The 23,590-nt window shown below is 43.5% G+C and overlaps 1 protein-coding gene across 2 annotated transcripts in view; it reads left to right on the top strand.

The window, feature by feature from the left end:
- LOC144932938 (uncharacterized) overlaps positions 1-13,808 on the top strand; it is a 59,994-nt gene extending 46,186 nt beyond the window's left edge. For both annotated transcript variants that reach the window (XM_078857338.1, XM_078857337.1), the window contains exons 2-6: positions 5,213-5,427; positions 6,299-6,429; positions 7,601-7,787; positions 9,746-9,875; positions 13,216-13,808. In XM_078857338.1, coding sequence (XP_078713464.1) covers positions 5,265-5,427; positions 6,299-6,429; positions 7,601-7,787; positions 9,746-9,875; positions 13,216-13,282 — 678 coding nt within the window. In that variant the 5' untranslated portion in view covers positions 5,213-5,264 and the 3' untranslated portion in view covers positions 13,283-13,808. The remainder of the gene's footprint in view (positions 1-5,212; positions 5,428-6,298; positions 6,430-7,600; positions 7,788-9,745; positions 9,876-13,215) is intronic.
- Positions 13,809-23,590: the final 9,782 nt, after the last annotated feature.

Below are 23,590 nucleotides of genomic sequence, written 5' to 3'. Positions count from 1 at the left end.
TTTCACACTTAAAATTCTAACTTAGCAAAGTTTGAAACACGTAATCAACCAGGCTATGCGTTAATTGTCTGTTAACCGACTCTCTGTGTTGTATTACATCACATTTCGATATTTTGCTAGGTTATTTAATTTTCGTGTGCCTGTCTCCTAATTTTCAAGCTTGCGTGCCCGTTGCACGTTGTCATCTTACTTACAACACGTTGCCGTACACTCATTGATATGCTAATTATCTCTGCCCCCTCCCTCTCTCCGTCCCCGCCCCCCCTCTCTATATTTAAGGGATCGTCGCAGAAACGACCCCTCTCTTTGTGCCGATTTGTGTCCTCTCTCTGTGTGCCGTTGTGATGTCTGTCTGCTTGTATGTCTGTCTATAGTTTTCTAGTTAGATTTTTGTTTTCTTTTATGCCTGACGATGATTGCTTGTGTTGCAATCGAAACGTCGTAATATGTTATTTTAATTTATTATTTTATTTTTAGACGTGACTTAACCGAAAAGAACCAAAGAATAATTCCTGCAGTCACGAAAGCTCCTAAATTAAGATTGAACCACTTCTACGGGGAAGTTTTAAGCTTATCCTTTTTTTTTCTGGCTATTTGTTCTCTCTGCCTGTGTCCTTTCTTTGAAGTTTCACACTTAAAATTCTAACTTAGCAAAGTTTGAAACACGTAATCAACCAGGCTATGCGTTAATTGTGTGTTAACCGACTCTCTGTGTTGTATTACATCACATTTCGATATTTTGCTAGGTTATTTAATTTTCGTGTGCCTGTCTCCTAATTTTCAAGCTTGCGTGCCCGTTGCACGTTGTCATCTTACTTACAACACGTTGCCGTACACTCATTGATATGCTAATTCTCTCTGCCCCCTCCCTCTCTCCGTCCCCGCCCCCCCTCTCTATATTTAAGGGATCGTCGCAAAAACGACCCCTCTCTTTGTGCCGATTTGTGTCCTCTCTCTGTGTGCCGTTGTGATGTCTGTCTGCTTGTATGTCTGTCTATAGTTTTCTAGTTAGATTTTTTTTTTCTTTTATGCCTGACGATGATTGCTTGTGTTGCAATCGAAACGTCGTAATATGTTATTTTAATTTATTATTTTATTTTTAGACGTGACTTAACCGAAAAGAACCAAAGAATAATTCCTGCAGTCACGAAAGCTCCTAAATTAAGATTGAACCACTTCTACGGGGAAGTTTTAAGCTTATCCTTTTTCTTTCTGGCTATTTGTTCTCTCTGCCTGTGTCCTTTCTTTGAAGTTTCACACTTAAAATTCTAACTTAGCAAAGTTTGAAACACGTAATCAACCAGGCTATGCGTTAATTGTGTGTTAACCGACTCTCTGTGTTGTATTACATCACATTTCGATATTTTGCTAGGTTATTTAATTTTCGTGTGCCTGTCTCCTAATTTTCAAGCTTGCGTGCCCGTTGCACGTTGTCATCTTACTTACAACACGTTGCCGTACACTCATTGATATGCTAATTCTCTCTGCCCCCTCCCTCTCTCCGTCCCCGCCCCCCCTCTCTATATTTAAGGGATCGTCGCAGAAACGACCCCTCTCTTTGTGCCGATTTGTGTCCTCTCTCTGTGTGCCGTTGTGATGTCTGTCTGCTTGTATGTCTGTCTATAGTTTTCTAGTTAGATTTTTGTTTTCTTTTATGCCTGACGATGATTGCTTGTGTTGCAATCGAAACGTCGTAATATGTTATTTTAATTTATTATTTTATTTTTAGACGTGACTTAACCGAAAAGAACCAAAGAATAATTCCTGCAGTCACGAAAGCTCCTAAATTAAGATTGAACCACTTCTACGGGGAAGTTTTAAGCTTATCCTTTTTCTTTCTGGCTATTTGTTCTCTCTGCCTGTGTCCTTTCTTTGAAGTTTCACACTTAAAATTCTAACTTAGCAAAGTTTGAAACACGTAATCAACCAGGCTATGCGTTAATTGTGTGTTAACCGACTCTCTGTGTTGTATTACATCACATTTCGATATTTTGCTAGGTTATTTAATTTTCGTGTGCCTGTCTCCTAATTTTCAAGCTTGCGTGCCCGTTGCACGTTGTCATCTTACTTACAACACGTTGCCGTACACTCATTGATATGCTAATTCTCTCTGCCCCCTCCCTCTCTCCGTCCCCGCCCCCCCTCTCTATATTTAAGGGATCGTCGCAGAAACGACCCCTCTCTTTGTGCCGATTTGTGTCCTCTCTCTGTGTGCCGTTGTGATGTCTGTCTGCTTGTATGTCTGTCTATAGTTTTCTAGTTAGATTTTTGTTTTCTTTTATGCCTGATGATGATTGCTTGTGTTGCAATCGAAACGTCGTAATATGTTATTTTAATTTATCATTTTATTTTTAGACGTGACTTAACCGAAAAGAACCAAAGAATAATTCCTGCAGTCACGAAAGCTCCTAAATTAAGAATGATGGCAAGCTACCCTTTTTGGATGTCCTAATCAAAAGGAGACCTGATGGTTCAATGAGCCACTCTGTCTACAGGAAAGCCACCCACACGGATGCTTATCTAAAACCGGATTCCCACCACCATCCATCCCAGAAGAATTCCCTCATCAAAACTGTATATCATAGAGCCCAATGCATCTCCGACCATGAACACATTTCCAGTGAACTCAAACACGTACGCCAAGCTCTTAAGGCTAATGGTTACTCCGACTACACAATCCGCAAAGCCATCACTCCAACCATCAAGAAGGATCCTGTTGAGGAGCCTTTCAAGACCATCACCTTACCCTACATTGCTGGTGTCACAAAAAAGATCTCCAAAATCCTGATTAAACACAAGATCCAGGTCCGATTCAACACAGTACATAAAATCCGTGATCTGGTACCGTCTGTAAAAGATGTGATTCCAGACATACAGTACCCTGGCGTCTACAAACTAAGTTGCCTCTGTGGTAGCAGTTACATTGAGGAAACCAAACGACACGTCTCAGACCGCATTCGTGAACATAAAGCTGATCTAAAACACGGTAGGACAAACACCTCAGCCGTGGCAGACCACTGTTACAACTCAGTGGGCTCACATGACATTGACTTCTCCAAGACGGAGGTTCTCTGCAAGCCATCTGGCTATCATGAAGATTCGTTCATGAGGCGATCCACATATACAAACACATAGACAATTTTAACCGAGAAGATGGATTCAGGCTTAGCAATCATTGGAAGGACGTAATAAACCATTTCGATACACATTAGGGTGAGTTGAATAATACATAGTGTTATATTAAAATGTATAAAGTATAAGGTGGTTTACAGCAATACAGTATATAATTTAACGTTGGGTTTATCTATGGCAGTATATAGTACTGTATATGCTAAGAGAATAAAGTTTAGATGGAAGTATATTTTATACTTCTTACGACGTAGAATTGTAATTTATTATTTGTTGTTAGTAACTCAGCTTATTGTAGAGTATAGTAAGTATCAGTTTATATTTTAGTTTTTTATGTAGTTTTTACTTTGGTTTTCTACGTGGTTGTTTGGTAAATGCAGCTACATATCATTAACATTCCTTTCCTTTATTAACGCTGTTCCTTGCGCCCCCCCGTGGTGCTGTTGATCCTGCATAATGCATGGGCATAATGGGACTTTGAAACACCTCCGCCCACCTCCTACACGTTGCCCATTGGTATGCTAAATTCCTCTTCATATGCACATTCTTTTGTTAAGGCGCTCCTCCTCGCTACACCTATATAAGCTCCTAGCTTGATAATGTCTCATTCTTCGTCTGAGGACGGCTGCTTGCGTTGTGGCCGAAACGTCGTGAGAATTGTTTTATTATGTTTTATTTTTATTATTTTATTACTTCCCTTCTACGTGACTTTACCGAAAGAACCAAGAAGACAAGTGAACTTAATATAAAGGATTTAAAAAAGGAATAATGTACATTTGCATGTAATACTGTAAACACATAATGCACAGGCAGCAGGGTCTGTGTCTTCACAGCGAGTATAGCGGAATGAATGCCACGACTGGGCTACCCCCTGTCCAATTTGCGCACAAACAAAAGAAAGAATAACAGCTTATTTGGAACCCTTGCTGCTAATGAAAATAATATTCCAAACATATTCAAAAAGTAAGCAGAACAAAAACCGTTACGAATGCCTTCATTTATTCATATAAAGCCCTCGCTTGTTAACGCTACCACGTTGTCTAAAGCAATAACGGTCGAGATGAAGATGACCAAACACACAACACGTGGTGTACGTCACGACGCTTCTGAACGGGCCAATCAGAGCTGGAGTGCGATGTTTAAGTGACGTTGCGCAATTTAAACGGCCGCCTCGACAAACACTGAGCAGCTGCAAATGCGTGCGGCAGTTTGTTCAGCGACACGCGCAGTGGACTATGACCACCACCACCCCCGCCGGAGCTGCTATGAGGCTGATGGAGCGAGTTGCACGGTGCGGAAATGTTTAACTTATTTCGCACCAGAGGTAGCCAATCGTGCTAAAAGGACAATAAACTAAAGACAAAAATCAGTTGTAAAGAAATGAGTTTGTCAAGATGAATATTTATTTTTAAGTGCATAGCTCCAGTGTGTTTCTAATAGCGGAAGGAAGAGTGTTCCAGACGGCCGGACAGGATGGGGTGGGCATGGTCAGGACCACGCCCGGACGTCTTTGTCTCCCCAGCAGTGATGTTTATTACACAGAGCACAAGGTGCTGGGCCAGTGCAGATATTATTCTACACTTAGGTTTGGCCCGGAATGTAACTCATGTGGTCACTTTAGTCGTTCGGTTCACAAATCACTGCGCCACTCACACACAGTTTACTCAGACAAAGTTCCCCCGTGTAGATTTAAGGTACAAAGTCACAAGTTATCTTGCTTTCATGCCGGCCTTATCGCTCTAGGATTTCCTCAAAGCGAATGAATCGCGCAACTTGATGCTGCTCTATTGATACGATAGCCATATGTGTTAGTCGGGCTTGGTCCACGGTAAACCGCAAGTCATTTTTAACGAAGACATTTTTTGTAATATTTTTTTTGAACATTTTTAACTTGATTATCTGTTGATTCGGGGCCCCGTTGTGGCCGACTTGGGCCCCTATGTGTCGCATAACACTGTCACATACACCAACAACCATAGTTGCGCCCCTAGGGTAGGGCCCTCATCCCAACCAGGTTCACAGTTCCCTGGTGTTGTAATCTCTTTTTGAACAAAGCCAACTTTTTTTTTTATTTCCCACACAGAGCCCTGATTGGTCCGCGCCGGAGCTGAGCTGTTGGCGCGAATCCTTTAAAAATGCTCTGCCCACAGGAAGAGCGACAGTTCAACAACTCCACTCGCCTCTCGCTTTTCACCCGTCGTTTTATATTTTTACACACTTTTATTGTAAGTCAAATTTTCCGCTACAAAATGCTGCTTCTCTTCGCCTGGGCTACCTACACCGCCGCGTTCATACCAGGTACGGTGCATCACGTCACAGCAATGATACAATTTGCTGTGGTTACGTTAATTTCTTTTTAAATCTGGAATTGTGGAATACGTTGATGTTTTCTGCGGGCCCGAGTAGCCAATTAAAAAAAAATATTCTTAGCTGCATGGGCTTTATCTCCGATTAGCACGGTTGGCTATGTACAGTGCTGAATAAGTTTAACATACATACATATACATACCGTGCATTGCTTACCGTGCTAATCAGATGTGCGGGGGGGGGGGCAAACTAAACAGCAAGCAGTTTAAATGAAATTAGTTTTCAACCTCGATTTTAAAGTGCTTAGCTCCAGTGGTTTCATAACATCGGGTGTTCCAAACGGCCGCAAAAGCCGCAATACAGTGGCAGTATTTATTCGACGGTCAACCAAAAGCCGGTGCTGCAGGGATGACCGGAATTTCATTGTATTTGTGCTGCATTCATTGGTCAATATCTTATTTTGTATTTTATTGTGGAGCCAGCAGCCCGCAAGATTGATCTTGCATGAAGAGTGCTCCTAAAAGCTATGTGCATTGTAGAACTGTGGAATAACGGGCATAGTAGATGTGTACAATTAGTACCATTATAGCGATCCGCATACATTGTTTAATATTCTTTGGGTCTTTCGGTAAAGTCACGTAGATAGGTAAAAAAAATAACCAAAAACTACGACGTTTCGATCACAACACAAGCGACCGTCATCAGGAGGAAAGAGGAGAGCATTACAGATTGTGTTGCTAACTTAACATTAAAACTACACATGTATAAGAATTGCAATTAAGACAAAAACATATGCACATTTTTTTGAAAAAGAACATTACATTGAACGTAATGCATCTGCTTGATCCCTGTGCCTTCGCAGTTCGCGCATCCCCAGTTAGAGCCCAGGTCGAGGTGACGGGGCTTCTCGGCGATTGGGTGTCCCTTCCGTGCCAGTTCCCTGCACCCACACCGGGGGAGAAGGTGGACGTTGACTGGTTCTACAAGGACTCGGTGAGATGTTAACTACTTCGTCTGGTATACAGGAGGTCGTTGCGTTCGATCCCGACCCTGACGCCTGTATATTTGAAGTTGGCATGTTCTCCTTGTGGTCGTATGGATTTTTTCCGGGTCCTCCGGTTTTTCCCTTCACATTTAGAATCAACATCACACGTTTATAGTATTTGGCTGCTATACATTTCTACATGTTGAGCTATCATTTGTGATGGCCAGGTCGCATCTGAAAAAGCGCTACATAGGTCAGTGGGCTTTACCTAGTAAAATAAAAAAAAGTTTAGTGTTCAGTGGAAGGTAGCGGTTTGCCGTGGTTCAGTGGAGTGAGGAAACTGCAGGAGAGGTGTTTTACAGCAATAGATTTACCCTTTGCACCGAGAGGAAATTTGGGGACGCAATTTTGCTTCCCCTGTGTGCATGACACAGCGCAGCATGGGGGAATTTACCAGCGCCTCTTGCTTTATACGTAAAAGCTTCATCATGATTTACTGCAGCTACTTCTACATCTTCCTCTTTGTTACTTCAAACCAAACTGAATCACGCTGTGTGGGCCTGCGTCGGAACGTTTGGTCAACTCCCTCGACGCGTGTTCATGAATGTGAGGAGGAAACCCAAGCTACCCGGACACAACCAACGCCTTTCACAGGGGATTCAACTCGTTCCACATGAAGATGGCATTAACAATATGGGAATTAATAGACTTGCTGTACTGCCATACCATAGTATTTTTGTTTTATATACATCATTTTATTTTACCAGATAAGGCCCACTGAGCTATATAGCTCTTCAGAAGTGACCTGGCTATAACAAATGATAGCTCGACGGCGTGGCTTATCACGTGGTAAATTATAGTACCAGCCAAATACTCTAAACGCATATTTTTAAATGTGGAGGAAAAAACCGGAGGATCTGGAGGAAAATCCATGCGACCATGGAGAGAACACGCATACTCCAAATATAGAGGCGCCAGGGTCGGGGTCGAACCCATGACCTGCTGTATACCAGGCAAGATAGTTTGCATCTCACCACTGTGAGCACCTTCTTAGGATACAAAGTCACAGTCCGTATTAAGTGAAGTAGCAGGACGTATTTGGCCCAACAGATACAGTATAGGTTCCTTTCCCATAATGTAGGGTATAACCTCTTCTCTCCTCCATCCTCTGCTGTCCAGTTTGAGAGCTGTAAGGAGCTGCCCCTGGTCTTCAGCAGGTTGCACTGCGCGCTGGACCTCGCGCAAGGCCAGGCCAAACTCGTGATCATGAACCTGGGTCAGGAGGATGAGGGCCCCTACCAGTGCAAGGTGCAGCGACTGTTTAGTGGTGAAGTGACAAGTTCAACCACCAGGCTCGTGGTGAAAGGTGGGTGTGCAGACATATATGGCAATCCCATGCGATTACATGCAATCGTGTAACAGAACACATCCCATTCTAAAATAAGAATAATTATGTATCACTTTTCTAGCGTCTCACAAAGTATAAAACAAGTCCCGATGTGCCACCATGAAATTAGCACAAGTAAATGGAGGTCTGCACATAGTGCAATGAACCTGATAAATCACACATTTCCAAGGCAGTTACAATTCTATGTTTTTACTATTACTGCTATTTTATTTTACCAGGTAAGGCCCCACTGAGCTATGAAGCCCTTTTTCAGAAGCGATATGGCTATCACAAATAATTAGGGGAAATGTATCACAGCCATATAGTCTAAATGCATAATGATGATTGTAAACTTGGACGGGAAAAACCGGAGGACACAGAAAAAATCCACACCACAAGGAGACACGTAAACTCCAAATATACAGGCGTCAGGGTCGTGATTGAACCCATGACCTCCTATATAACGGGCGAGGTAGTTAATATCTCGCCGCTGGAGCGTACATAATCTAATACGTTTGTAGTGAGTGCAACTGAGTCGCAGACGTTGTGTTAGGAGAAACACTTTTATTTAACTATTAACACAACATACTCTCGGGTGAAAAAATCCACACCACAAGGAGACACGTAAACTCCAAATATACAGGCGTCAGGGTCGTGATTGAACCCATGACCTCCTATATAACGGGCGAGGTAGTTAATATCTCGCCACTGGAGCGTACATAATCTAATACATTTGTAGTGAGTGCAACTGAGTCGCAGACGTTGTGTTAGGAGCAACACTTTTATTTAACTATTAACACAACATACTCTCGGGTGATCACCCAACTAAACACGCTATGGCGGAACTAGACACGGTTTCACTATCCCGGTCCGGACCACAAGTTGGGTCCCAGACTGTGTGGCTGGAGGCTTCTTCAAGCTTGACATGGATCTCCTGCCTCTCCAACAGTAAGAACCCCGAGCCCCTCTCGGAGCCCCCCTTATATCTGGCCAGGCTGGGGCTGGCTCCACCTCTCGCCCCGCTCACCTCCTCGATCTCTCTCGCCCTTGCTCGAAGGCTCTCGAGAGTTCTTCCCGGACCACGTGACCACCCATTGGCCCCCTCCACAGGTGGCCCCCCTCCGGTATCATCCGGTCACGTGTCCCCAGGTCAGCCAGAGTATCATGCCCCCAAAGTGACCCTAGCTGGCTGATACTCTCTTGCTCTCTCCACGGGAGCCCGCACCGCATGCTGTGCGTGGTGCCACCGCGCTTAACCAGCGCTCACCCAAGCCCCCACTAGGGCTGGTACTGCACCCCGTATCCGGGGTGTATACACAACAATATGACTCCCGCCGTGGCCTCGCAGGCGTGGCACCACACAGTGACATTCCCAGTCACTACACATTAAATGGAATGCGAGACAATATAATGCATTGTATTGTACAATGCACCACCACCTTGCGCATAGCCCCCCATTCTGGCCAGATTGCCCTGGATCAGGCTTAATAGGCCATCTGTTTGGTGACTTTACACGCTGAATTGGCACCGTTTTGGTACACGCACCTTAAGGGATTAATGTCATGCCACCATCTGACCATGTTAGTGACCTGGGAAATGTTTCCAAAATTGGCACACCGCATCCAGTATACCTCTTGCTATGGCTACTGAAGCACATGACCGACTCCTACCAGTCTACTCTCAGCGACCCTGACAAATATTCAGTGAGAAATTAAATCGATTGCACGTGGGTGCTGTCGGTCATGTCAGTTAACCCATAACACTTGGAGGATCAATCCTGTGATCTGCCAGCAGCGAGCCTTGGACACTTCACGCGAAGGCCTCCAAGTGCACCTAGCATGGCACGAGCACAGTGGTGTAATCGTCACCGCCACTAAGCGGTGAACGGCTGCTGATGCTGCTTTTGTGTGGATGCGCGAATTTGTCTCCTCGCTCAGACGAACCTCGTCAAGATTCAGACGCAGAGGAAAGCGGATCGCAGTGGCTGTGGCTGTTAATGCTACTGGTTGTGCCGGTCATTGTGATTGCTGTTTTATGTTATTTCTGGAGGCAACATCACAATAACAGGTGAGTGGTCGTGCACATCGCCATCCCCAACGTATTGGGGTGCCACAGTGGTTAAGCGATGTTAACTACCTTGCCTGGTATGCAGGAGATTGTGGGTTCGATTCCGACCTTGACGTATATTTGGAGTTTACAGTGTCTCGCCCCGTAGTCGTGTGGATTTTTCTCCGGGTCCTCCGGTTTTTCCCTTCACATTTAGAATCAACATCACACGTTTATAGTATTTGGCTGCTATACATTTGTACATGTTGAGCTATCATTTGTGATGGCCAGGTCGCTTCTGAAAAAGAGCTATATAGCTCAGTGGGTCTCAGATGGTAAAGTAAAAATAGTTTATAGTTTAGTTTATTATTTCGTGGTTTATACTACACAATAGCAATCTGGTACAATCAATATACACGCTATACTATGTAAACATATTATTATGCTCTTCGTGGGAATTATGACGTACATCAATTGGTCTAGTGCATCTCCTACTGGACATCTGTGAAAAATATATTTAAAGATCATCTGATTCTGATGTGCATTTCATACTCCATACATGTACTACATAATGTATTATTCCATTTAAACTGCGTCTTAAATATGTATGCGTCTCCAGATTTGGTTTTAGCAGGCAGTATAATGACACGTGTCTAGTCAGGATCATCATCATCGTCACGATCCATGGGCAGATGGCCCGTAGGTGCCCACTGCACATTTTATAATTTGTTTATACTTTCTTCTGTCTTGTGCAAATATGTTCAAGTAGTGGCCACATATTTCTGGAACCAATATCTGGTGCATCTGGCAGCAGTCATCTCAGTCAGTCAACCCATGACACCTGCTGGGTCTGTCCCGTGACCTCCTGCTGTCAGCAGCGAGCCTTTGACACTTCACGTGGCCTCAAAATACACCTGGTCTGGCACAAGCCCCGTGGTGATGTCACCGTCACGTAGTGGCAAATGGCAGGTGTTGATGTTGGTATTTATAACAATCGACACACCTATTGCAAAGCATCAAAATTAGGTGCGTCTATTTGGTGTTTGCACATCTTAACGCCTCCTGAATTATTGCTCGAAAGGGTAAAACGCCTTTTATTTTTTTCATCATCTTGATACTGGCAAAAAAGGCTCCCGTAATCTTGCCAATAATTTTCAGGATTGTTTGGGCCAATGCCAGTCACATTATGTGTTTTTTTTTGTTATAGTAATAAACTGGAAAACTCAGAGGAAACCCATGTGGAACACGGGGAGAACATACAGTTAAACTAAGCATTTTTTTTGTTTTACCATGTAACGGCCACTTAGCAACGTAGCTCTTTCTAAGAAGTGACCTGGCCACAAATGATAGCTCAACGAAGTTGACTAATCACGTGAAAATTTATAGTAGCAGCGAAATAATCTAAATACGTGATGTCTATTCTAAATGTGGAGCCAGAGAAACATCCACACAACCATGGGGAGATAGAACCTGCAAACTCCAAATATACAGCAGGTGTACATGGTTGGGATCGATCCTACCACCTGTATACCAAGCGATCTAGTTAACATCTCCTAGCCACCGTAGTGCCCCACTTTACAAAGCAGGGCAACAGAATCGCGAATGTAGCCCAGGCTTTTCTTGCTGCTCTGAGCAACACTTTTTGTCAGCATCTAACCCGAGAGACTGTTGCTCTGGTTACTGAAAGCTAGTTTTTGTTGTTGCTCCCAATTTTTTTTGATAAAACTATTGAATTGTTTAATAGCGACTGATTTACTGTTATTCACCTATTTATCGTTGAGACCCATCCCGAGTGTAATCACCTGAATATACTTAATGAGTAATGTCCCGAGGAATAAAGAATCATAGACAGCGCTAAGGTGCAGGTAGAGTGATGTGCAGGACTAGAACATTTCTACAGCATCTAGTCCACTAAATGTGTTCATTTTGCCAGTATATCGCACCATCCTCTGGTTATCAGTAAGCACAGTAGTTTATGCCACCCTGACTTCAACCACTATTCCAAAGGTAAGTGGTTGGTGCTCCGTGTTATCAGTTATATTATCCTGCTCTGCCATGTCACCAGGGAAGTGGCAGAATTGCGAAGCTGTAGCGAGTTTTTGCCGCTGGTTGTGTAAGGTCACGGTTTGGTCCCAGGGACCTCCCTGGTTAATCATGTAGGTGTATTCATCGTAGACAGAGACAAAGATAACGATCCCCCATTATAGCCTTGACAGACTGTATGAGCAAGCGCTGTTAGTTGAGCACCTATGAAGGCTGGCACAGTACACGGAGGTGGGAGGGGGGGGTACAAAGACAAAGATTCCCCATATAGCATTAACACAATGTCACACACCATGTACACACTCTCTGTCACACACTGTCACACATCACGTCACACAGTGTCACACACCACGTCACACACCATGTTGCACAGTGTCACACATCATGTCACACTGTCAGACACCACATCACAGTGTCACACATCATGTCACACAGTGTCACACACATCACACACCACGTCAAACACTGTCACACATGCTCTCGCACATATTCACCATAGAATACAATGCACCACCTGCATCAGATAGGATGTTCCAGATCCCTGTAATAATAATAATCATCTCTATTTTATAAAGCGCTTTCATTTCGAAGTATCTCAAAACACTACGTAAAAATAAAACTACACTCACAAGTATAGATACAATGTAAGCAAAACAGAGAGCTAATAACAATATCAATGACTCTCCAAATTCCAATACAATAAAGAACTATGATAAAAGTGAAAAATGATTGGAGTAATCCAATCAGACAAGATTATTGTTTTTTTTTATCCTAAGTTACAGAGAAAGCCCGTTGTACAAATAGGTGAGTTTTAAGACCTGATTTAAAAAATGACACAGGCCTCAGAATCCCGAATGGACTGAGGAAGGGGATTCCACAATGATATTCTAAAACGAGCGCTAGCCACGTGTGCTGGCGTCACGGTGCACATTTACTAAACTTCATCGAATTATGCACAAACGACTGAATTGGGGGGAGAAAAAAAACCCAGATGCCAACTGTGCCCAATACTGGCAGATCAATGGGCACACTTGAAGGCCGGTGCTGTGTACACCTTGTGGTGCGCAGGGGGACAGCTGCCATTGGGATAATTTTGGGGAGATCGCAGCAGGGTAATGATGGAATGGTTGAGATGAGATGTGATATAAAGGCTCTCCGAGTTGCTCAGGATAGTAAGCAAGTGGTCCTTCGCTTGCAAAATCCTTACCCTTATGAACTCCGTCTGAGCCAGAGTCCAATGCGCTCGTTTGGATTGGTAGACCTGGTTAAGCGAAATAAAGATTCTATTGACGATGTGTTTTTCTTCTCCTTGTGCTAGCCAAAAAAATCAATGTCGACAGAGCCCAGTGAAGACCCTAATCAAGACCCTTTCACAAGCCTTGTGATGAATGACAGTGAAGATCACGCTTACTGGTTTTCAGAATGATGACGATGGATCTTCTGCTGCGAGGACTGAAATGCACAGGGTGATCCACTTTAGACACCCCAATGATTTCTGACTCATTTCAACAAATGTTTAAATAATGTTAAACGACGTCTTATTTAACTTAAATGCTACATTACACATCTACAAGGAGTCGTGTTCTATGAATGTATGTTGAACTTATTTATCACTGTATGTAGCCAACCGTGCTAATCAGATGTGCCGGGGAAGGAAAACAAACTAAACACAACAATTAGTTCATTCTAGATGATTTAACAGTGCATAGCTCCAGTGGATTCCTAATATCAAATGGAAGAGTATTCCAGACGTCCGCATCCTAAAGTACGCGATGCAGGGACCATCTTCGTTTGATGGCTAGCCCAAAGCCGCTGCGAGGATGACTGGAGTTCCCGTGATGATTTTTGCTCCTTGACGTAACTTGTAAATCTCTAAGAGGGTTTGCAGTTTCATATAACTTGACCTGTAAATATCACATCCTTTGCTTTCTTTATTTTTTTGTCCAATATTATGCAAATGTCAATCGTATGTTTTTATTGACAAAAATGTCAAATATTGGTTTTCTTTGTAGCTGCTTTTAGTTTTCAGCTCAATGTGTATATAGGGATACCTTGACTTTCGTCCACTGGACTTTCGTCGCTTCGCTCTTTCGGCCGTTTTCAATTATAACCACATTTCAAATTTCGTCCACGTGCTTTCCTCTTTTGTCAGATTTCATCCAACCTTCCACGATGTTCGCGCCACGTGCCATTTTTTTCGTTCAATCTTGGAATAAAAGTCGTTTAGTGAGCATCTCATATTTGTGTTTATTAATATATTATGAATACTGTACTTGTGATTATACTGTAAACAATTAATAGTTATTTTGTGATAACAGTATCATACTACAGTGTTCATAGTTCTTTTCATGATTATAAAACACGTGGTTATATTTGTGATTACTGTGAAATACTTATTTTTGTGCTTGAATATATTCATAATGGGTGCTAAGTGTGGTGATAGTAAATCTAAAAGCCCATAAGGTTTTCAATTTGCAAGAAAAGCTTGACATAATCAAACTTAATGAGCAAGGCTAAATAAAGGCTCTGCTTTGATATTCGTCCATGCTCTGGTCCCTAACCAGACGAAAGTGCATGGTATTCCTGTACAAGGTGTTTTTCACTGACTTTTTTACATTTAATATTTAAAAAAAGAAATCTACAACTGATTTGCCAGTGTCCACGTGTGTATGCTTTGTGTTACGATGAAACGCCGCAATTCCTAGCAACATTCCGATTGAAGATAATATATTTTGTCTGGTTTTGTTTCTGCCGCGTCATGGGTTATTTCATTTTCGCTCTGCTATCCTGAAGCAGCATTGGCATCACATGTGCTTAAATTTTCAAGTAGAGTTTGTTCTATAACGTGCTAGTTTAATTCCTGAAGAACACCACGTTATGGGACAAATCGCGTTCTCATAAATAATATAGGGGTAAAGCACAGTCCACCATAACATGTGAGAAGTGTACGCAGGCTGAACAAAGACTGAGGCGCGTGGGTAGCAAATAGAAGCATCCAGCAACATGCTCCCTTGTGCAATGCGACGCCGAGGCAGCCGTACAACCACTTTTATTCCTACTCGCGTGACGTAGTTCCATTCATGCAATTGCGTTATATCCAATTCGCATCCGTGTTCGAAAAAACATGTTCTCCAATGCATTCATCGTATTATATCCAATTCGCGTTGTGAAAACGAGTTATAGCAAAATGGACTAGATTTGAAAATGTAATTTCTTACAACAACTAGAAACCTCGCAAACTAAAATTAATCGAGGTGGTTCAGAGGTCACAGATGTTGAACTGAGACCACTGAGATTCTCGGGGCCTGAGTTCGAGTAAAATGTGTGTAACATGTCACGGGCAGTCATAGAATTCGAAATGGCGCGGGTCAAAGCTTTCAAGCATTCACACACGTCCTAGCCAGATCAAAACTACTGGGGTGGTTGCTATAAATTAAATCGCCCTCACACCGCATTAGCCAATCGGCTTGCAATAGGGTAGCAAAATCGGCTTGCAAAGGCTGATTACAGCCAATCAGCTGCAAGAATGCCACCAAAGGGCCCACGCTGAATTCTGCAGCACGATGGAGATCAGCGACCTTCGCGTCTGATAAAAAAAATACTATATTCAAGAAAAGATAAATTAAAGGAATATAAATAGAAAAAAAAAATCTGTTTTATTTTTACTTACCTTGATCTGATGTTGGTTTGCATGTCCAGAGGCACAATGAGTCACCACAATTGCACACACACCAAAGAAAATAGCCACAGACACACAAAACAACAGTTGCCATTCGCCACAAAGTGGCGATGACGTCACCACGGCGCTTGTGCCATGCCAGGTACAATTTGAGGCCACGTGAAATGTCAAAGGCTTGCTAACAGGAGGTGACGGGACAGACCCAGATGCCACGGGTTCCTGACTGAGATGACTGGCAGATGCACCAACTGTGCCCCTAATATGCAAACTTAGCTAATTTTAGCCATCCCTTCATTGAGACTCATCTTGAAACATCTGGTACCGGTCTTTGGCAAATCCACTCGGCTCCACATCTTCAGCTACCGCATCCGCCCATGTCTTCTCCAGCCCGTGACATGCCCATTTACTCACCTTTATCTGGTCAAACAAGCTGCTTGGGCATGCGGTCTTCATAACTCAGCTAACGCAGCCTTGCCTGCCAGAGGAGCTCACTGATGGGAATGTGTTCAGATCTATGAAGGATTTTTTAACTCCTCACAAAATCCAGCCTGGTTTAACCCAGGATGGATTGTAGGTAGGACCGGCTTGAATATTTCTAACCGGCACAGATGTTCCGTTAGAGGGGTCCACGTTTCACAAGCATCGGGAAGGAAGGGCATGCTTGGCAGAGAAGTCGCTGAGCTTCGTGTGGAGTGACATACCAGGTAGCTTCCACGCAACATTACTCTGCAGATGAAAATTAAATGCTGCCCGACTGATTGGGAGTAAGACCTCTCCTGTCAAATCGGAGCTGGTCATGAGTACACTGCCCAGGTAGAGAAAACTTTGTACTCTCTCCACAATTTCTCCATCACCAATGGGCAGTTGAGGGGGTGAAGTGTTGATGGCAAAAAGTACCCAGGCACGTGCTTAGTTTTAGTTGGGTTAATTGTAAAGACTACACCTCTTAGTGATACACTCCAGGTTCAGCAGTAGCACCTCTAACTGCTCCTCTGAGTGAGCAGCAATTAGCATATCATCAGCATACATTACATGGTTGACCAATAGGGAGCCATCTCTCGACCGCACCAAGGCATCAATCAGGATCCCATTGAATCTGTACAAGATGGAAATTCCTCAGATACAGCCATGGAAAGCTTCCCGAACTGAATAATTAAAGACGATGTTAAAATTACTGCTGGCAAGTATCCTTAGCTAGCTGAGACCAGGCTACACTGTACCATTGACCGCCTCTCAAACAAGAGACCGGACCCACACATTGAAAAGCTAGACGTTAACAAAGTCGTAATTCATCGCAGTAACAGTTCTATTTCTGAAGGTCTGAAATCCGTTTTAGCTAAAGGACTAAACTTTGCAGTCACACCTAGACACATACCAGTTAATGATATAATTGCCCGAGTAGATGTGGCTCTCAAGGGCCTGAGTCACATCGCTGCAGACGTAGCAAGATCTGAAATCTCTGCAACCCTCAAAAACGCTAAGATGCCAACTAGCAACATCAGCAAAGATGAGCATTTTGAATTAGCTCAATTAAAAAAGAGGGATGACATTGTCATCCTCTCAGCCGACAAAGGCAATGCCACTGTCATCATGGACAAAATAGAATACAACAACAAAATTCAAGAACTACTCAACGATGGCAGCTATACAAAAATAAAAGAGACCCCACGAACAGCCTCGGCATTAAAACCAACAAAATCATTTCTGATTTAACCGCATTAATTGATCAGACCAAACAGTTCTCGTTGAAACCTTCTGCAGCCAGGCCACCAAGATTATACGGCTTGCCAAAGATACATAAAGAAGATACACCTCTTCGTCCCATTGTTTCTACTATCAACTCCCCCACCTACAAACTGGCTCATTTTTTGTCTGAAATCCTACGGCCTTTCACAGGAAAAAACACCTCTGCGGTACTAAACTCTACTGACCTGGTATCGACAATCAAGGGGATTGCCCTGTCCCCAGACGACCTGCTTGTCAGTTTTGATATGGTTTCCTTATTCAACAAAGTTCCTGTACCTGACACCATCACAATCATTGAAGACTTGGTTCATCAAGGACTGAACGCTGGGGTACCCCCCCTGGTGAGACACTGCTTAACCAATACATACTTCACCTGGAATGGAACTTTCTACAAACAAACTGAGGGCACCAAAATGGGCTCCCCCCTATCTCCGGTTGTAGCCAACGTTTTAATGGAGAAATTTGAGACTGACGCCATCCAGACTGCCACTCTACGCCCGACCTTATGGAAGAGGTATGTAGATGACACTTTTGTCATCTGGCCACATGGCCGGCCTGCTCTAGACCAATTTCTCGACCACATCAATTCCATACACCCAGCCTTCAGATTCACCATGGAAGTCGAAAAAGATGTCAAGCTACCCTTTTTGGATGTCCTAATTAAAAGGAGACCTGATGGTTCAATGAGCCACTCTGTCTACAGGAAAGCCACCCATACAGATGCTTACCTAAAACCGGATTCCCACCACCATCCATCCCAGAAGAATTCCCTCATCAAGACTCTATACCATAGAGCCCAATGCATCTCCGACCAGGAGCACATTGCCAGTGAACTCAAACACGTACGCCAAGCTCTTAAGGCTAATGGTTACTCCGACTACACAATCCGCAAAGCCATCACTCCAACCATCAAGAAGGATCCTGTTGAGGAGCCTTTCAAGACCATCACCTTACCCTACATTGCTGGGGTCACAAAAAAGATCTCCAAAATCCTGATAAAACACAAGATCCAGGTCCGATTCAACACAGTACATAAAATCCGTGATCTGGCACCGTCTGTAAAAGATGTGGTTCCAGACATACAGTACCCTGGCGTCTACAAACTAAGTTGCCTCTGTGGTAGCAGTTACATTGGAGAAACCAAACGACATGTATCGGACCGCATCCGTGAACATAAAGCCGACTGGAAAGACGGTAGGACAAACACCTCAGCCGTGGCAGATCACTGTTACAATTCAGTGGGCTCACATGATATTGACTTCTCCAAGACAGAGGTTCTCTGCAAGCCATCTGGTTACCATGAGAGATTCGTTCATGAGGCGATCCACATATACAAACACAGAGACAATTTCAACCGAGAAGATGGATTTTGGCTTAGCAATCATTGGAAGGACGTAATAAACCATTTCGGATCTTAACTGATTGTGTTCACGTTTACGGTGACTTTCAGACCGCGTTCCACTCACTGGCATTGTATTCTTTGCAGGGAATGGATTCTTTGCTCCGCTGCAAGTTTCCTACCACTACTCTCCCATTGACATATTTCGTTGCTTCCTCTTAGTATCTTTCACACGACGGTCAATGGTACAGTGTAGAATAACAAATAGTATACAATTTACATGCTTCGATTTAAAGCTTTCGTGACTGCAGGGATTCATCTTCTTGGTTCTTTCGGTAAAGTCACGTAGAAGGGAAGTAATAAAATAATAAAAAATAAAACATAATAAAATTATTCTCACGACGTTTCGGCCACAACGCAAGCAGCCGTCATCAGGTGAAAACCAGGCCTGTCGAGGCGACAGAGTCTGACTCTGCGTTGTGGCCGAAACGTCGTGAGAATAATTTTATTATGTTTTATTTTAATTATTTTATTACTTCCCTTCTACGTGACTTTACCGAAAGAACCAAGAAGATGAATTTATATGCTTAATACAATGTACAAAGTAATATATAGTATTGTAATTGTATAGTGAATATACAGCAGTGTGATATACATTAGGGTTGGTAGAATAATACATAGTGTAATATTACAATGTATAAGGTTTAGGGTGATTTATAGCAATACAGTATATAATTTAATGTTGGGTTTGTCTATGGCAGTATATAGTACGGTGTAGACTCGTGTGATGTAAAAGAATAAAGTTTAGATGGAAGCATATTATATTTTTTACGACGTAGAATTGTAATGTATTACTCAATGTTAGTAACTCAGCTTATTGTAGAGTATATTTAGTATACTGATGATACTATGTAGTTTATACTTTAGTTGTTTACGTGGTGGTTTTAGTTACTGCAGCTACATACTATTACAACTCCTTCCCTTTATTAATGCTACCCCTATCCCCTCCCTTTGATGCTGCTAATCCTGCATAATGCACGGGCATAAGTAGTACTAATCACATACCTGCATTTCCCATATCCCCTCCCTTTGATGCTGCTATTCCTGCATAATGCACGGGCATAAGTAGTACTAATCACATACCTGCATTTCCCATATATATGCTTAATTCCTCTTGATATGCAAATTCTTTTGTCAAGGCGCCCTTTCCCCCCCTTCCAACTCAGCTTATATATATGCTCCAAGCACGTGTGCTGTTTCATTCAGACTCTGTCGCCTCGACAGACCTGGTTTTCACCTGAGGACGGCTGCTTGCGTTGTGGCCGAAACGTCGTGAGAATTATTGTATTATGTTTTATTTTTATTATTTTTTTACTTCCCTTCTACGTGACTTTACCGAAAGAACCAAGAAGATGACTCTCCAAGGATGTCAGGGACAAGATTGTAGACCTACACAAGGCTGGAATGGTCTACAAGACCATCGCCAAGCAGCTTGGTGAGAAGGTGACAACAGTTGGTGCGATTATTCGCAAATGGAAGAAACACAAAAGAACTGTCAATCTCCCTCGGCTTGGGGCTCCTTGCAAGATCTCACCTCGTGGAGTTGCAATGATCATGAGAACGGTGAGGAATCAGCCCAGAACTACACGGGAGGATCTTGTCAACGATCTCAAGGCAGCTGGGACCATAGTCACCAAGAAAACAGTTGGTAACACACTACGCCGTGAAGGACTGAAATCCTGCAGCGCCCGCAAGGTCCCACTGCTCAAGAAAGCACATATACATGCCCGTCTGAAGTTTGCCAATGAACATCTGAATGATTCAGAGGACAACTGGGTGAAAGTGTTGTCATCAGATGAGACCAAAATGGAGCTCTTTGGCATCAACTCAACTCGCCGTGTTTTGAGGAGGAGGAATGCTGCCGATGACCCCAAGAACACCATCCTCACCGTCAAACATGGAGGTGGAAACATTATGCTTTGGGGGTATTTTTCTGCTAAGGGGACAGGACAACTTCACCGCATCAAAGGGACGATGGACTGGGCCATGTACCGTCAAATCGTGGGTGAGAACCTCCTTCCCTCAGCCAGGGCATTGAAAATGAGTCATGGATTGGTATTCCAGCATGACAATGACCCAAAACACACGGCCAAGGCAACAAAGGAGTGGCTCAAGAAGAAGCACATTAAGGTCCTGGAGTGGCCTAGCCAGTCTCCAGACCTTAATGCCATAAAAAATATGTGGAGGGAGCTGAAGGTTCGAGTTGCCAAACGTCAGCCTCGAAACCTTAATGACTTGGAGAAGATCTGCAAAGAGGAGTGGGACAAAATCCCTCCTGAGATGTGTGCAAACCTGGTGGCCAACTACAAGAAACGTCTGACCTCTGTGATTGCCAAAAAATGTTTTGCCACCAAGTACTAAGTCATGTTTTGCAGAGGGGTCAAATACGTATTTCCCTCATTAAAATGCAAATCAATTTATAACATTTTTGACATGCGTTTTTCTGGATTTTTTTGTTCTTATTCACAAAACCCCCATCTCCAATATTCTTCACACACCGTGGTATTCACGCCCTACGTTTGCCCTTAACACTGAATTCACAGCCCCGAAGCTTGCCCCGAACACTGCCACTTGGACGTTAAGGATTCGCCATCCAGGTGTCCATCTGACTGACCTCCTGAACGACTAGAAGGCTGCATGCGTGCGGTTTAACGTGTGGCCATTGCGTTCTGCCATTGTGCATTTTGAACGCGTTAGATTATCACTCAAAAACGTACATACGCAACAGCACGTGATAAAAAAAATACTGTATTTCGTTCTCACAGTCGAGTCATTCACCCCTTGTGTTCTTCCAAAGTGACTATTGCAACGCATTACTGATTGGGATTCCGAATAAGGTGCTCGGTAGATTTCAGCTCATTCAGAATGCTGCTATAATGGTTACGTGAACACCATTTCCTGAGCACATCACACTCGTTCTTTTGTCGTTTCATTGGCCACCAATCAAATATCGAATTTATTATAAGGTCCTGCTAGTTACCTACACGGCTGTCAATGGGTTAGCCCCACATTACTTACAGGAACTGTTTCACGTTTTTACACCAATGAGGTCCTTGAGATCTTCTGATCTTCTTAGTATTCTGAGGTCAAGGCTCCGTTCCTGGGGTGATTGGGCTTTTGCCAGTGCAGCTTCAAGACTATCGAACACGTTCCCTCTGAAAATATGACAATCAGAATATTTAGTGATATTTAAATCGGCACCGAAACCTTACCCTTTTAAAATAGCTCTTTCCCCATAGTCTTGGTCGTTTACACTGGCTCTATCTAATTTCCTGCTTTCCTCCATTGGGATCCTAATGATGAAATGCGCCTTACAAATGTAAAGTATTAGATTAATATTTCAAGACAGGACCTAAACAGCTCCCACGGCTCTGATGGTCTCGTTACCAAAAGTACAAATAGATGTTCCAGTCTGGGAGCTGCAGTGGCAACAGCCTCATCATTCACTCACCCACCCACTTACTCACCCACAAGACAGGACATAAATTGCTATAATGGCTCTGATTATTGTCTTGTTAGCAAAGGCAAAAAGCGATGTTCCATAGTCTGGGAGCTGCACAGTGGCAACAGCCTCATCATCACCCCATCACACAATGTCGGAAACTGATGTATATATCCCTGAGTTGTTAGAACCAAGTTTAGACGTAACCGCCTTGTCTTATTTTCATTTTTATTCATAGAGCGCCGCAGCTCAAGGTGCTTTACATAGTTTTAAAGCGATAACAAAAATTGTGTGGTTGAGATGGCAAGGGCATGCAAGGGCCGAGGGTTGAATGATCGTAACAGAGGTCACGTGGGGGTCACGAAAGGGCTATAGGGGAGGGACGGGACTGACTGTCGGGGTAAAGGGAGAGAATAGAACGGGCAATGGAGAAGAGTTGAGGTTTTAAAAGAGGTGGAGAAGGAGGATTTGTGTCACAGTAAAACGAAACTATGTTTATTTCACCAGGCAAGGCCCATTGAGCTATTTGGCTTTTCAGATGCGACCTGGCCACAAATAATTGCTCAACGAAGTGGATTATCACGTGAAAAATTATAGAAGAGCCAAATACTCTAAACGCACGTTTATGATTGGAGGGAAACAATGGAAGACCCGAAGAAAACTATACACGATCTTCCCAGACGTCTGGACGACCGTTCTCGCATTCCCAACCTCTAAGCAGCCTACCCTATCCTGACCACGCGATTCCTAGCGTCATGCACGTGTCCCTGTATGCACCATAACAGGGGGCTTCATTCCTGCCTCAAGGACCCGATTCACGAAGCAAAATCACCTTTCATGCCATAACGAACACACGAAACGAATATGGAGATCCCCCCCCATGATGTAGCCTTGACCAGTCTGTTGAAGCAAGTGCTGTTAGCGAGAAGCAGCACCTATTAAGGCCGGCACGATCGCGACGGTGATCTGGCCAGCACCATGCCCGACCTCCTTTTTCTCACCAGTATTGGTGTTTACACCCCGCAACGCAGGTCGCTGGTTCATAGCGCAATGCGCACACACACACATACACGACGAATGACTGATGAGAGTGGCTCCTGCTTCATGCCTTTTTTGCTCTTGCCTGATCTCGCTCCTGCATCGTATCCAACTGCGTTAATTTACTCTAGTTCGTGTTCCCTGTTGAGAGAGAAATAGACACGCGTCGATCACACATCTACACCCTCGCTCACATGCAGACTGTGTCACTGGCATGGCTTGGAGTCTAATCCAGGCGACAAACCTGTTTGGCACCCTCATAGAACCATTGACCATAGCAATCACGACCCCTGATTTGACTAAAATAATGTATTTAACTACGTGAGAGCTCATTGAGATCATTGTCTGTTGTGAATAATTCACCATCTGCTATGATTGACGCAGTCTCA

This window comes from Lampetra fluviatilis, chromosome 6 (genome assembly GCF_964198595.1).
Source record: "Lampetra fluviatilis chromosome 6, kcLamFluv1.1, whole genome shotgun sequence".
NCBI classification, from domain to species: Eukaryota; Metazoa; Chordata; class Hyperoartia; order Petromyzontiformes; family Petromyzontidae; genus Lampetra; species Lampetra fluviatilis.
The sequence above is the reverse complement of the archived record's forward strand: the minus strand, read 5'-3'. Positions and strand labels throughout refer to the sequence as shown.